General features: G+C 37.8%; 1 protein-coding gene across 1 annotated transcript; it reads left to right on the plus strand.

The window, feature by feature from the left end:
* Window positions 1–8,792: 8,792 nt before the first annotated feature.
* LOC142608690 (uncharacterized) lies at window positions 8,793–9,149 on the plus strand. The gene has a single exon (XM_075780383.1). The coding sequence runs from the start codon at window positions 8,793–8,795 to the stop codon at window positions 9,147–9,149; it is 357 nt and encodes a 118-aa protein (XP_075636498.1).
* The last annotated feature ends 5,620 nt before the right edge of the window (window positions 9,150–14,769 follow it).

Raw genomic sequence — 14,769 nt, forward strand, 5'->3', positions numbered from 1 at the left:
ACATTTTAACCTCTCAAAACATCTCTCAATCAATAAAGAGTTAAGCAATTGAGATCCCAAAAACACACACACACACTAAACAAGTTTAACCAATTTTATATTTCAAAAACAAGTTAAGACAGTTTAGTGAGTATACATCAACGCATGTAAACCTTGTGATGGCCAAATCACATTGTACCTGCACATGTATCAAGAGTAGCAAAGAATATTACGTGTTGTGTGTGAAAAAAATCGCAAGATTGCATAAATGTCTCTATGTTATGACGATTTGAGATATGAGAAAATCACTTTAACTCACACACAATCATAACTATTTGATGGGGACTATCACCTTTGAGATACATCCTATAACTCCCACATCTCCTAGAAAACACGCTTGCAATCATATTTAAAGCATTTCTGATCTTTTTGCCTTATTTTCTTTGCATATTTTCTTTTTATTAAGCAAATCATGCATGGGTATATAAAAGAGAGAAAAGAAATACCTAATTATGTTAAGCTTTTGACATTGCACTTTTGCTATGCCGAAGCATACAAATGTCATATCATGATTGGCGGGTAACAGCGGTGAGATGGTTATTTATGCATTTCTCTTAGGATTTTCTAGTCCTACCTGTCAAAAAGAGTGATACGAGTGTTAAGTTCAAGAGATCACTTAACCTTACTTACCACAAACAAAGAGCCACAAAACTCACTTGCTTAGTTGTGCATAGAGATGCTCATCTAAGCTACAAGAGATACAAAGTTTAGAAAACTCTGTTAAATTGGCCATTTTAAGGTTCACAAGAACCGATATACACAAACACACACTGTTTTTGTATTTTTCTAATTTTCCAATTTTTTTTATTTTGAAAATAAAACAAAATAAAAAATAAACAACCAGACAAAAACAAACAAACAACATGAAAGCATGAAGGAAAGATGCATATGCATGAAAGCACGATAGAAAGATGCAGATGCATGAAAGCATGATAGAAGGGTGCAAATGCATGAAAGCATGATTCCAAAAGCAAATAAGAAATCAAGTAAATAGAGTCTTACTTTATATAGAAAGAATTAAAGCAGAGGACAAACAGAAAAGACAATTAAGTCTTAGGCTCCTTTCTCACCCACACAGCACGAGTCTTTGGTCGTGAAGATGAAAAGGCACGTGTCCTAGTATGATTACTAAAGGACATAGAAGAATTAAGATTCTCTTGAAATTGAGTTAAAAAGCTCAAGACTTTTAATAACTCTCCAAACAAAGGTGTAGATCCTTGAGAAGAAACATGTGACCGTTTGGATACTTGCTTTTGAGGATACAACTTAAAGCAATTAGGACGAATGTGTCCAGAAACACCACAATGGTGACAAACATGAGGTCTAGCAAAGGGTTTAGAATTAGCCAAAACAGTTTTGAATTTCATTCATTTATCACCTTTCTCAGATTAAGGCACAATGACAGTCCTTGATCCAGAAGCCGTGGAAGAGGAAGGGCCGGAGAAGACATCATATCCTAAGCCAGTCTTATCAGAACTAGGCTTTTGAGCACTTAAGACCTCTTCAAGTTTTGCACTAGACATTCTCTCCATTTGAGGACGAATGTGTCCAGAAACACCACAATGGTGACAAACATGAGGTCTAGCAAAGGGTTTAGAATTAGCCAAAACAGTTTTGAATTTCATTCATTTATCACCTTTCTCAGATTAAGGCACAATGACAGTCCTTGATCCAGAAGCCGTGGAAGAGGAGGGGCCAGAGGAGACATCATATCCTAAGCCAGTCTTATCAGAACTAGGCTTTTGAGCACTTAAGACCTCTTCAATTTTTGCACTAGACATTCTCTCCATTTGAGTTCTAGCTTGACTAAGCTCAACCTCAAGATTCTTGACCTTCTCTTCTAATGTGGTGTTCTCCACAATGAGAGTTTCAACTAACCTTGTAGTCTCATCCAATTTGACTAACAGATCAGCCTTTTCAATTTTTACCTCATTAAGCTCTTTTCTACAAAGATGAGAAGTCTTTTAAGATTTTATGAATTCAGTGCATAGCTTATCATAAGCTTCTTAAAGGGTCAACTTCTTGGGTAACTCTTTATCAGAAGAATCCTTACTGTCACTAACACTCTCCACAATCACCTTATCGGTTGAGGCAGTAAAGGTCATAATGTGACTATATTCATCCACATACTCATCAAAAAAGTCATTCTCGGTGTCACTCCAAGCAGCAACCAACCCTTTATCTTCTGACTTCTTGGCATTTTCCCTTATAAGGTAGTTTGGACACTCTATCCTCATATGACCAAAACCTTTGCACTCATGGCAGTGGATGGGGGGCTTTTCATTCTTACCCTTCCTAAAGGATTTAGATTTCCTAGGAGGTTTGCCCCCTATCCTTTTTCCTAAACTGAAGAAGCTTGATATTCTCATCAGTTATGAAAGTTAGATCCTCATCTTTATGTTCATCATCATCTTCAGAGTCCTCAATCTCTTCCTCTATACCCTTAAGAGCCAAGTTTTTACTCTTTCCACCTTTTTCCATTGAGTCTAATCTCATCTCATAGGTTTGAAGGTTCCCTACAAGCTCAGTCAAAGGAATTTGATCAATGTCCTTTGCTTCCTCAATGGCAGTGATCTTGGCATGGAATCTTTCAAGTAAGGACCTAAGGATTTTCCTAACTATTTTGGATTCTGCTATAGACTCTCCAAGGTTGAAGGCAGAATTCACAATATCTTTGAGTTTAGCATAGAACTCATCAAAGGTCTCATCCTCCTCCATCCTTATTTCTTCACAACTACTAGTGAGTCTTTGAAGCTTCACAGTCTTTACAGCCATGGTACCTTCATAGGTGGTCTTAAGAATGGTCCATATTTCCTTGGCAACTTTCGTGGATGATATCTTCTTGAATTCCTCATTGGTCACTCCACAAAATAAAGCATTCAAGGTCCTACTATTGAAATTTGCCGCTATGATTGTTGCATCATCCCAATCCACCGGCGATTCCTTTGGCTTAATCCAGCCAACTTTAACAACTTGCCATACCTATTCACCTAAAGCCTACAAAAAGACTTTCATACGAACTTTCCAGTACGTATAATTAGCGCCACCAAATAAAGGAGGAATCAAAAGAGATTGTCCACGATCCATGACAACGGGGGTCAAGGATCACACTCAGGAAATTAATCCAATCAGAGTGTACCCGCTCTGATACCACTTGTTGGGAAATTTAGACCCCAGTTAATAGAATTAACAAGTTTTAAACCCAAGTTGTTAATTAGATTTATTATGCATAAAACTTGTTAAAACAAACAAACATCAATATCATGTCAAAACTAAATGCAGCGGAAAAATAAATAAGACAAGATATGATGACCTAGGTAAACCAATGAAACCAATCAGTTTTACAGTAAAAAACCTAGGGGAAAGCCTTCCCGAAAAGCAATCCACTATAGTAAAGAGAAGTTTCAGATCTAGTACAAAACCTTTGTCCCTAGACTCTACAATCCCCATAGATGAACTCACAGCAGAAACCTTCTACCGCTTCAGAACCTCTGAACTCTTCAATATATGAACGCCACCCTTTAATGTACGAATCCCAGTACGTGACTAATCAATTGCGCGGATCCCAGTACGCAACTTCAATCACCAACTAGAGAAGAAGATGTTGGTTGCAAAGTTCTTCACTTCATCAACAATGAAGATCAAGAAGCACTTGGCTACAAAACCCTAAGGCGCAAAGACGCAGTAGCTTCTTTTTGAGAGAATAAGGCTTCGGTCACCTTTTGCATATGTTTTCCTTTTTCATTCTCTTCTATGACGGCCTCTAAAATAAGCCTTATATATGCCTAGGGTTGTGAGAAAAGAAACCCTACACAAATACAAAAGTCTGGCCCAAAAATCAGATCTGAAAATTCTGATTTTCGTAACCTCGATAGATAGCCTCGATAGATAGCATCTGTCGAGCCTCATTAAACCTCGATAGATAGCTATCTGTCAAGTAGCTATCTGTCAAGCAGCTGTCGAGCAGCTGTCCACCAGTTGTCCAGCAGCTATCCGCAAGTGTCTAGCTTTAGTAAACACCTTTTCTTCACTTGTTTCTTGGTCTAATCTTCATGGCTTTAATACTAGACTTGAACAACATGTTCTTTGAAGTATTAAACACATCCTAGATCAATCCAAATACAAGTAAAGTGCGTTTTGTCAAAGGATTAGCCAACTACATAAAATATGTCATTAACAATCTCACAATTTGGCAATCCATGACATAACCACAACAAACAAATGAACATATGAGAGAAGTCATAAATCACTCAACTCATACTCATTTGTTGAATACAATAAAATCTGCCCTAACACAAACTCTTGAAAAACTTTGCCAGAAGATAGTTCCTAGCATAGAAGACTTTGACAACCTATATTTCTGAAACACTTTAAACAAAACTCATCAAGGCATCTTAGTGTGAGACAGAAATAATAGATTGCATACAAATAAAGAAACATGTGTATAAAGATAGAAAAGAAACAACACATGTAGAGGTAGGTGAAGAAAACATACACCATCACATATATATATATATATATCAAAGATAAGCACAATGTATGTAAACATGGTCACAAGACCTAAGGTACAAGAAGAAGAAGCTAAAAGTAGCTCCTACAACAATCAAGGAGGTAAACACTCCCCCTGACAAGATGAAACACATCTCCCCCTTACAAAGACATGTATTTCTCCCCCTAACTTGTAGAATCTTATAAAGAAACCACAATTTTTCCAATTTCTCCCCCTTTTTGTCACGATTAACAGAGGGACAGGAAGCTATAAAGCTTTACCCGAGAAACATAAAGATGATCAAGAATGATTAAGGGGGCACAAGAAATCCATAAAAATGCATGAATGTAATGAAACACAAAGCTGTGGATGACAAGATAAGAGAAACATGAAAAACAATGCATGCAAGAGAATCTCGATGAATCGAGAGGTATCGGGAAGCTATCGAGCATACCTCGATGGATCGAACAGCTATCGAGGAGACAGAAACTTTCTCGATCGATCCACGTATCTATCAGAGGTGTCGAGATTGCGATAAGAGGCAACAGAAGAACTCGACAGATAAGCCAGGTATCGAGAGGTGTCTAGATGGCTTAAAACCAGTTTTTCAAGAAGGAGAAAAAACACATATATGAATGCAATTAAAAATGCAACTCAATCAATGACCCAACCAACATTTTAACCTCTCAAAACAGAAGATGAATTAGTTATGTTGGTTAGTAACAAAGGTCCCACACTAATTTTCTTAATGGAAACTAAGGTTGAGAAATCAGTGTTACTCGAAATTGGTAGTAAGATACAGTATGCTAATTGTTTTGAGGTGCCACGTCATAATACTGGGGGTGGTCTAGCCTTATTTTGGGCTGCTGACTCCAATGTGGATGTTCAATCTTTTTTAGAAAACCATATTGACGCTATCATTAACCATGGAGTTGATGACGCCTGGCGGTTCACAGGTTTCTATAGAGACCCTGAAACTGCCAACTGGGAAAACTCCTGATCCTTGATCAGAAGTTTGAGTACCCGTTTCACTCTTCCTTGGGTGTGTATTGGTGATTTTAATGAAATTTTGTTTGCAAATGAGAAACAGGGATGACTTGATAGACCGGAAAGACAAATGCTGGGTTTTTGAGATGCTCTTGATTTTTGTAGGTTGAAGGATTTGGGGTATAATGGCTATCCTTTTACTTGGTGTAACCGGCGTCCTGGAAATTAGAATGTATGGATTAGGCTGGACAGAGGGGTCGCTACCATTGACTGGATCTTGAGATTCCCCTCATCAAGAATCCACCACTTGGATGCTTTCCAGTCTGATCACAAACCTATTCTTCTAAGCCCAGACTCAAAAAGAAATAGGTTTTATAAAAAAGGGCGCCGTTTCTGGTTTGAAGCTATGTGGCTGAGAGACAGATCATGTGAAGCGGTGATTCGTGATTCTTGGGGAGGTGGGATGACACAACCTCCAGCTTGGGGTTTTAATAGCAAAATTTTGGCTTGCTAGTCAAATCTCTGAGTGTGGAATAAAAAAACTTTTGGCCATGTTAGAAATTCTTTGAAGTAAAATTGGCAGATTTAAAGACTGAGGAGGAAAGTGGGGGTTACAGAAACAATCCTTCCCGGATTCATGCTTTACGAGATGATATCCAGCAATTACAAGCTAAAGAGGAGTGTATGTGGAAGCAAAGATCTAGAAACAGATGGCCTAAGGAAGGGGACAGGAACACAAAATATTTTCATTGTAGAGTTAATCAAAGGAACCGGAGGAATTTGATTATAGGGTTAGAAGATGACAATGGTACATGGATTGAAGATGAGGCCGGTTTGGGGAGGGTGGTGGAGGGGTATTTTGAGCAAATTTTCACCAGTTCAAACCCTAGTGGTTTTGACAATATTCTAAGTGGTATTCAAAGTATTGCTGGATTGGAATCGATTGAGCACTTAGATGGAGATTTTCAAGCAAATAAGGTCAAAGAAGCTCTCAACCAAATGGCCCCCTTCATGGCTCTTGGCCTGGATGGCATGTCCCCTGTTTTTTATAAGTATTTTTGGCACATTGTGGGGGATGATGTGACTGTTGTGGTTCTTCAAGCTTTAAATCCAGGTATTTTTCCAAAATCTATTAATACTACTTTCATCACCCTTATTCCAAAAATAAAAAACCCCAAGAAAGTTTCTGATTTCAAGCCCATAAGCTTATGTAATGTCATTTATAAACTCATTGCAAAAGTAGTGGCTAACCGGTTGAAAAAGTTTTTAGCTAATTCGATGCCAGATTCTCAGAGTGCCTTTCTTTCGAGCCGGTTGATTTTTGATAACATTCTTGTGGCTTTTGAGACCCTCCATTATTTGAAGAGAAAAACACAAGGCAAAATGGGTTTTATGGCCCTTAAGCTGGATATGAGTAAAGCATATGACCAGGTGGAGTGGGGTTTCTTGAAGGAGATTATGCAACACTTAGGGCTGGGGGAGAAGATGAGGAGTATTATTATGTCATGCTTGAAATCTGTGTCCTATTCTATCCTCCTCAATGGGCAGCAAGTTAGAAGCATCAAACCCTCTAGAGGGCTCCGCCAAGGTGATCCCCTATCACCATATTTGTTTCTCTTGTGTGTTATGGGGTTACAGGGCTTATTGCAAAAGGCAGAGATGAAGGGTAGTATAAAGGGAATAGCTATCAGTAGATATGGTCCTCGAGTATCGCATTTATTCTTTGCTGATGATAGTGTCTTTTTTTGCCGTGCTACTAAAGATGAATGTCAAAGGGTCTTGGATATTTTGGCTTTATATGAAAGGGGAACGGGTCAAAAAATCAATAGAGAGAAGACTAATATCTTTTTTAGTTGAAACACCAATCATCAAACCCAATCTCATATCCAGCAACTATTGGGTGTCCCAGTGATCAGACAATATGAAAAATATCTAGGCTTTCTTGCTTTAGTGGGGAGGGCAAAGAAAAGGAGCTTTATTTATCTTAAGGAAAGCGTATGGAAGAAATTGCAGGGGTGGAAGGAAAAGTTACTATCTATTGCAGGAAGGGAGGTCCTCATAAAAGCTGTTATTCAAGCCATTTGAACCTATACTATGAGTTGTTTTAAGCTTCCTAAAGGTTTGATCAAAGAACTAGAAGTCCTTATTAGGAAATTTCGGTGGGGTTACAGTGATGACTCAAGGAAGGTGCATTGGGTAAGTTGGGAGAGGTTGTGTGAAGCAAAAGAAGTGGGGGCATGGGCTTCAAAGAAATTGAGAAGTTTAATGAAGCCCTCCTTGTAAAACAAGTATGGAGGATGATGCATAACCTGGATTCTCTTTGCTTTAGAGTTTTAAAAGCTAGATTCTTCCCTAATTGCTCTATCTTTGATGCAAAGGATTCTAACTCCGGTTCCTATGCTTGGAAGAGCATCCTTGGTGCTCGAGATGTTATTAAAAAGGGTATGGTTTGGCGCATTGGAAATGGCCACTCAATTCGGATCAAGGAAGACAAGTGGTTGCCGAAGAAACCAAGTAGAACAATCCTTTCCCCTCTCCCCTCAATGATGGCGGAAACAAAGGTGAGCTCTCTCAATAATCCTGATTTGGGTGTATGGAAATCTGAGGAGGTTAACAGTGCTTTTCTACCTCATGAAGCTTCAATGATTTTAGGGATTCCATTAAGCCGTAGAAATCCCCCTGATTGTGTGTCTTGGTCGTGCACCCCTAGTGGAGAATTTAGCACTAGTAGTGCTTATAAGTTACTGGTTGCCTGGGCTTTATCAGACCGTGCCAGTTCATCCAACCAAGCCAACCAAAGAAGCTTTTGGAAACGTCTGTGGAGGATGCAGGTGCCTAATAAGATAAAACATTCTGTTTGGATGGTGTGCAATAATGCTCTACCTACAAAATGCAATCTGAAGCACAGGCATATTTCAGAGTCGGATGTGTGTGAGCTGTGCAAAGCTGCTCCGGAAGATGCTTTCCATGCGCTGTGCTTCTGCAGCCATGTCGCTCCTGTGTGGTTACCATTCCAATGGCTCCAGTCCATGATATCTCCCCCTCCCCTAAATTTCTATGATTTACTTAACAAGTTTATGTAGGTTGGTGACGAGCTCAGACCGGAGATGTTTGCAACAATTTCATGGAGCTTATGGAATAGACGAAACGCCCTCCATTTTGGTCGTGAAGCGCTACCCTTAGCGAAGATCAGCTCGGTTGCAAGTGCTCTGCTCCACGACTTCATTAATAGTCAGATTCCCAAAGCTCCTATCACTCGACCTGCTGTTCGGCATCAATGGCGCCCCCTGAACCAGGATTTGTTAAAGTGAACTTTGACGCTACTCTCTTCACTCACGCGAATTTAGCTGGACTTGGTGTCATCGTGCAAGACTGGCAAGGTGCTAACCTTGGTGCTCTATCCATGCCCGCTGCGCTATCATCAACAGTTGCTGATATGGAAGCTCTTGCGTGCCTCAGAGCGGTCCAATTTGCTGCTGAGCTTGATCTCCAACACGTAATATTTGAAGGTGACTCGGCCACAATTATTTCTGCAGTATCCCAGGCGTCTTCAACACTTTCTACCTTTGGAAACATTGTAGATGATGTTCGGTACTTACTGTATAGTTTTTCATCAGTTATTTTCATCATGTAAACCGCTCTAGTAACATAGTAGCGGATGCCCTTGCAAAAAAGGCCTCTTCCATTGTTGGCTGCCACATTTGGATGGAAGCCTTGCCTTTAGACATTGCCGTGTTGGTAGACTTTGATGTTCGTTAGGTTCTATTTTGTTGTTTCAATAAATTCCCAGACTTGTAGTCTGGCTTCTCAAAAAAAAGAAAAGGCCATTTGTATTTTAATTAATGAATTAATGGTTAAAAAAACCATCACTAACAAACTCAATAGATTTCAAATTCTACACCACTCCCCCTTGGTGCGGTAGTCACTCTACAAGTATAAATGCTTGTAGGATGTGGGGGCAAGGGCCGGGATTCAAATCTCTAGGAGGGAGCTTCACACACATACACTTAGATTAGGCTAGAGTAGAAATTCTATTTTGCTAAAAAAAAAATTCTAAATTAATATCCTCTTAAAATTCTCAAACAATCTCCACAATAAAAACCCTAAAATCCAACCAATTCATTTAGAAATAAATCGATTAAATTTGGACAAAATTTAGCTCCATACCAGTTTTAAGCTATCTCTTTCAACTCAATATGCAGTTATTTATAAAACTAATATTTAAACAAATCACATGACTTACTAAAAATGTCAAGTGACCTAAAACTAGGTATTGCTGCTCTCTTTCGAATCACCACATAATGAGATGAAAAAAGACAATTTTAAACTGAGTTAAACTTTTTCGTTATAAATATTTCATTATCATAACTTTAATATCTATTTAAAACATAATTTTTTTCCATAAAATTTTTTACAACTAGTGAATTGTTTGAGCAATAAGAAAAATCAATGGGACCCGTAAATGTAAGTTGTGTCCCCCACTAAAGTCAACCAACTCGATAATTAGGAAATTACTTTTATTTAAGCTATTGCTAACATGATAAGAGATTTGAGATTCAATTCCCACCAACACCAAAACACAGTTAGTATCCTAGTCTGATAATAAGAAGCATAATCATCAAAAGCAAACGTAATAAGTTTAAACTCTATAAAATAAAATAAAATAAATAAATAAACCTAAAACTGTTGCTAACATAATAAAGTCCAATCTTTTCATTTTCAAAAAAGAAAAAAAGAAAAAAAAAAAAGATAGGATTTTAAGATTTCAATGTGGAGTTATCCAAAAAAAAAAAATCAATAAAACGAGTGAAGATCGAAAGAGTAAAATCTTATCGGGAATAATGGGTGCTTTGGCAACGACCTCAGGCAAATCAAAGTTGATCCCTTCCTTAACATGATGATGCTTCTTCAATATCATCCTCAAGCAATCCCCTGCACTCCCACCCACATCAACCAGTGTTCTCACTTCTCACTCCACCAAGCCCATCATAGACTTCCAAAAACGCCTTCATGAACGGCACAGATGCACAAGACATAGCCTTCACCATCAAACCATTTATCTCCAGCTTTTTCCCATAGTACGAGCATGCAGGCTCACCGTTGGCTTTCACAAATGGCTCCGAAGTGGGGTCCACCACAGCCTCGTGGACCAATGGCCACACTCTCATTAGCTCGTCTTGATGGTGTTGTAGCACCTACGAAGCATATGATAATCCCTTATTGTCCATGACCAAAGTTTTCCCGACCTTGGTTAGAGAATACTGTCTCTCCAAGGTGTCGAAGGCTAGGGTTTTTCTAAGAGCATCCACAGTAGTGGTGCTAAAAATTTAGCTATTTGACATCACAAAAAGTTGTTTTATCTATTTTACATATTCACTTTACAAAACATCCAACAGTAGTGGATCTATTTTAGGTATTTTTAGCTTTCAATACAATAAAATAATATAAACATCACAATAAAAATAATATAAACATCACAATAAAATAATATATCAACTACAATAAAATAATATATCAACTACAATAAACAACAATCACAACCACCCTACTACTACCGCCGCCACCGCTGCCACTACCACCGCTGCCACTACCACCGCCACCACCGCCGCCACCCCCCACTCTTCCACCACCACCGCCATCGTTACTACTACCACTACCACCACCACCGACTCTTCTACCATCACCGGCACCGCCACCGACTCTTCCACCATTGCCGCCACCGCCACATAATAACAAATAATCGTCTAGTGTTAACAAGTGATTTTTTTAAACCCCAAATTATACTTATACTTTTTTTTTTACTAAAACAATTTCTCAATCATCATGATAGCAAATAATCATCTAATGTAACAATAATATTTTGTTTTAACCCCAAATTATATATATATATATATATATATATATACAAATTTATTTTTTGACTAAAAATATTTCTCAATCGTCATGATAGCCTATTATCGTCTAGTATAACAACTTTATTTTTTTTTTTAACCAAATTATATATATACAAATTTATTTTTGACTAAAACAATCGTCTCAATTGTCTGGAAGCAATCTTGGAACAATGTGAACTATGAAATGGAGGAACTTTATAAGAAAACATAAAAAATAGAACACATATTATAGCTGGAACAATGTAGTCCATAGATTACTCACATACAAAACTCAAACCAAATTACAATAAAACTCACACACTCGCACGAGCTCCTATGACTCATGCTTCTCAACATATATATATGAAGTTCCTACGACTCACCTTGCAATTGCCATAAATGTTCAATGAGAACCAACTAAAGTTGAGAATGAATTTCTCGGTCTCTAATGCGTCCATAACTCTCAATGTATGACATAAATCCATCACTTTGTTCACATGACACTTGCATAGAAGGATTATCCACTCCATCAATTTGTTCATAATCCAAGTCTACCACTTCATTATCATCCCGCTCATCTTCAACAATCATGTTATGGAGAATTATGCACGCTTTCATGATCTTTTGGAGTGTTTCAAGATGGAAAAATCGTGCAGGTCCACGAACAATTGCGAAACGTGCTTGAAGCACTCCAAATGCACGCTCAACATCCTTCCTATACGCCTCTTGGGCTGCTGTAAATAATTTTCGCTTTTGTCCTTATGGAGATGGGATTTTTTTCACAAATGTTGCCCACTTTGGATATATGCCATCAACAAGGTAATATCACATTTTGTAGTCGTGACCATTGATTGAGTAATGTATTGCAGGAGCGCGTCCTTCAGCAAGATCATTAAATATGTAAGACCGCTCTAACACATTAATGTCATTATTTGACCCAGGTAACCCAAAAAATGCATGACATATCCAAAGATCATATGATACTACTGCCTCCAAAATAATAGTAGGCTTACTAAGATGACCACAATATTGACATTTCCATGCAGCTGGACAATTTTTCCACTTCCAATGCATGCAATCAATTGAAACTAACATATCTAGAAAACCTCGGCGTTCGCCATGAGCTAACAATCTAGCAATGTCTTCATTGTTTGGTTTTCCCAAGTATTCCTCAGAGAAAACATCAATTACCACAGTAACAAATTTTTTTCAAACTTTCTAATGCAATAGTTTCTCCAATCCGCACATATTCATCCATCAAATGACCCAATACTCCATACGCAAGCATTCTAAGTGCAGCAATTATCTTTTGTAATGAAGATAAACCAAGTTTGTTGGCACTTTTTTTTTTTTTTTGGACAAAGTAAGGGTCATGAGCTTCTACCTTAGATTGAATACGGAGAAAAGAGAATGCTTTATCCAAAATCTCCTACGAAATAAAGCGGATGGATATATTGGTGTGGGAGCAAAATAGTCAAGAAAAAGCCTCTCATGGCCTGCCAAATGATTTTTCGTAACAAGTTCTTCGATTATCTTATCCTCATCTAAGTCATCAAGAAGCAACTTGCGAAACAAAAAGCAATTCATGGATGCAACCTTCAAGACAATTGGAAAGCAATTATTACTATAGATGCAAGAAACATAACCAATTCATGCTTTTAGTGCCATAAGCAATCATTATACCCACAAGCACACACACACAAGTCACAACACAAACAAGATGAACAATAAATTTAAAGGTTTATACATAATCATTATACCCATAAACCACTTTCTGTTATTGTTGAAACTTGAAACTTAGTAAGCCCATAGGGAATAGCTACTCATTAGACTCAACCCCATGATTGTTCCCAAGGGACTTTAAAAAAAAGACATGGACGTGCTACAACACAAGCTCAAACATTGCCCATTGCATATCCTGACTTGAACAGATATGCAAAATAAGATAGTTTTCCACATGGTATTCAAAGTTGAGATAATGTAGACCAGGCATCAAGATTGGTTGAAAGAGGGAGACAAGAATACTAAAGTTCTTGTATGCTAAAGTAAACAAAAAGTTCAAAGCAGAACAAGACGAAACTAATCCTTCCCTTTTCCATTCCTCCACAAGATGAACAATAAATTTAAAGGTTTATACATACATCTAGTTTATGATTAGAGTCAAGTGACATAAGCCACTACTAAAATACATGAAAGCCACTCATAAATTACTACCAAAATACATAAAGGCCTACATAAGCCACTATAAAATACATAAAGGCCTAAGCTACATCCAAAATGCAATCAAACCCATTAATTACGTGAACTTAGGCTAGCCATGATTTCCTCTTGGAGTTGTTTATAAAAAGTTTTTTGTGCTCCGGTCAAGACACTTGTATCTTTCATCATGATTCTCTCCTCCTCTAACATATATTGCATCTCAAATTTTTTCCTCTCAATCATGCCTCTTTCCTTCTCAATTTTAAGTTTTTCTTCACCTCTTTCCTTCTCAATCCTAAGTTTTTCCCTCTCAATAAACATTTTTTCCTCTTCCAATCAAGTTATCTCCTTATCCCTCAACTCTCCCAAGCGCAACTTCTCCACTTTGATACAAAGACTCTCTTTGTCATGTTCCTGTGATTTCTCAATAAATTTCAATTTTTTGGTCAAATATTCTCCTACATCTTTTCCGGTGGCTTTGTTCTTTCGGTTGGGCTTTTCGACCTTCCTACCAATTGGCCTCTCAAAATTGGAAGTGTCACCAAGTTCGGACCCACAATCCCCTTCACTAATAGATGTTGCCTCTAGAGTTGGAGGCACGGATGCTCTCGATCTTCCATTAGGATCAGCCCACTTTGGTTGGTCCTTTAACATGAGCCAACAATGTTCAAGAAGAAAGGGTTTCTTGAAGGTCTTTTTATACAAAGCCTTCGCAATGGTAATCTAAAAAAATTAAAAGAAATATAAAATGATTAGTATCTTCAAACTATTGGTGAATGGGTATGTTAACACCATTGTAATATAATTTATACCTTATCTTGTTCAGTTATATCACTTTGATAATGTGTGTTAACCTTAGCCATGCACCCACAAAACTTATTTGTCTTTTCATTAATCGTTCCCCAACAACTTATTAAGGAGTTAGCAGTATGTGTGGTACCGGATGTATTGTATTGGGTGAAGTATTCCCAAACTTTTTTACGAAATGTATTTTGTGTTTGTTCGTTATTGTGTATGGCATTAACACTAGCATTGAGTCATGCTGACACTAGGAGTTGATCTTCCTTTACACTAATGTTAGAGCCTTGTTTTCCTTTTGTAGAAAAGGCATTTTCAACTTGAGGTGGAGAATCAGAAACTGACATAAGAGTATTTTGAGATGTTCCCAATATCTATATCCCC

This window comes from Castanea sativa, chromosome 9 (genome assembly GCF_040712315.1).
Source record: "Castanea sativa cultivar Marrone di Chiusa Pesio chromosome 9, ASM4071231v1".
NCBI lineage: Eukaryota > Viridiplantae > Streptophyta > Magnoliopsida > Fagales > Fagaceae > Castanea > Castanea sativa.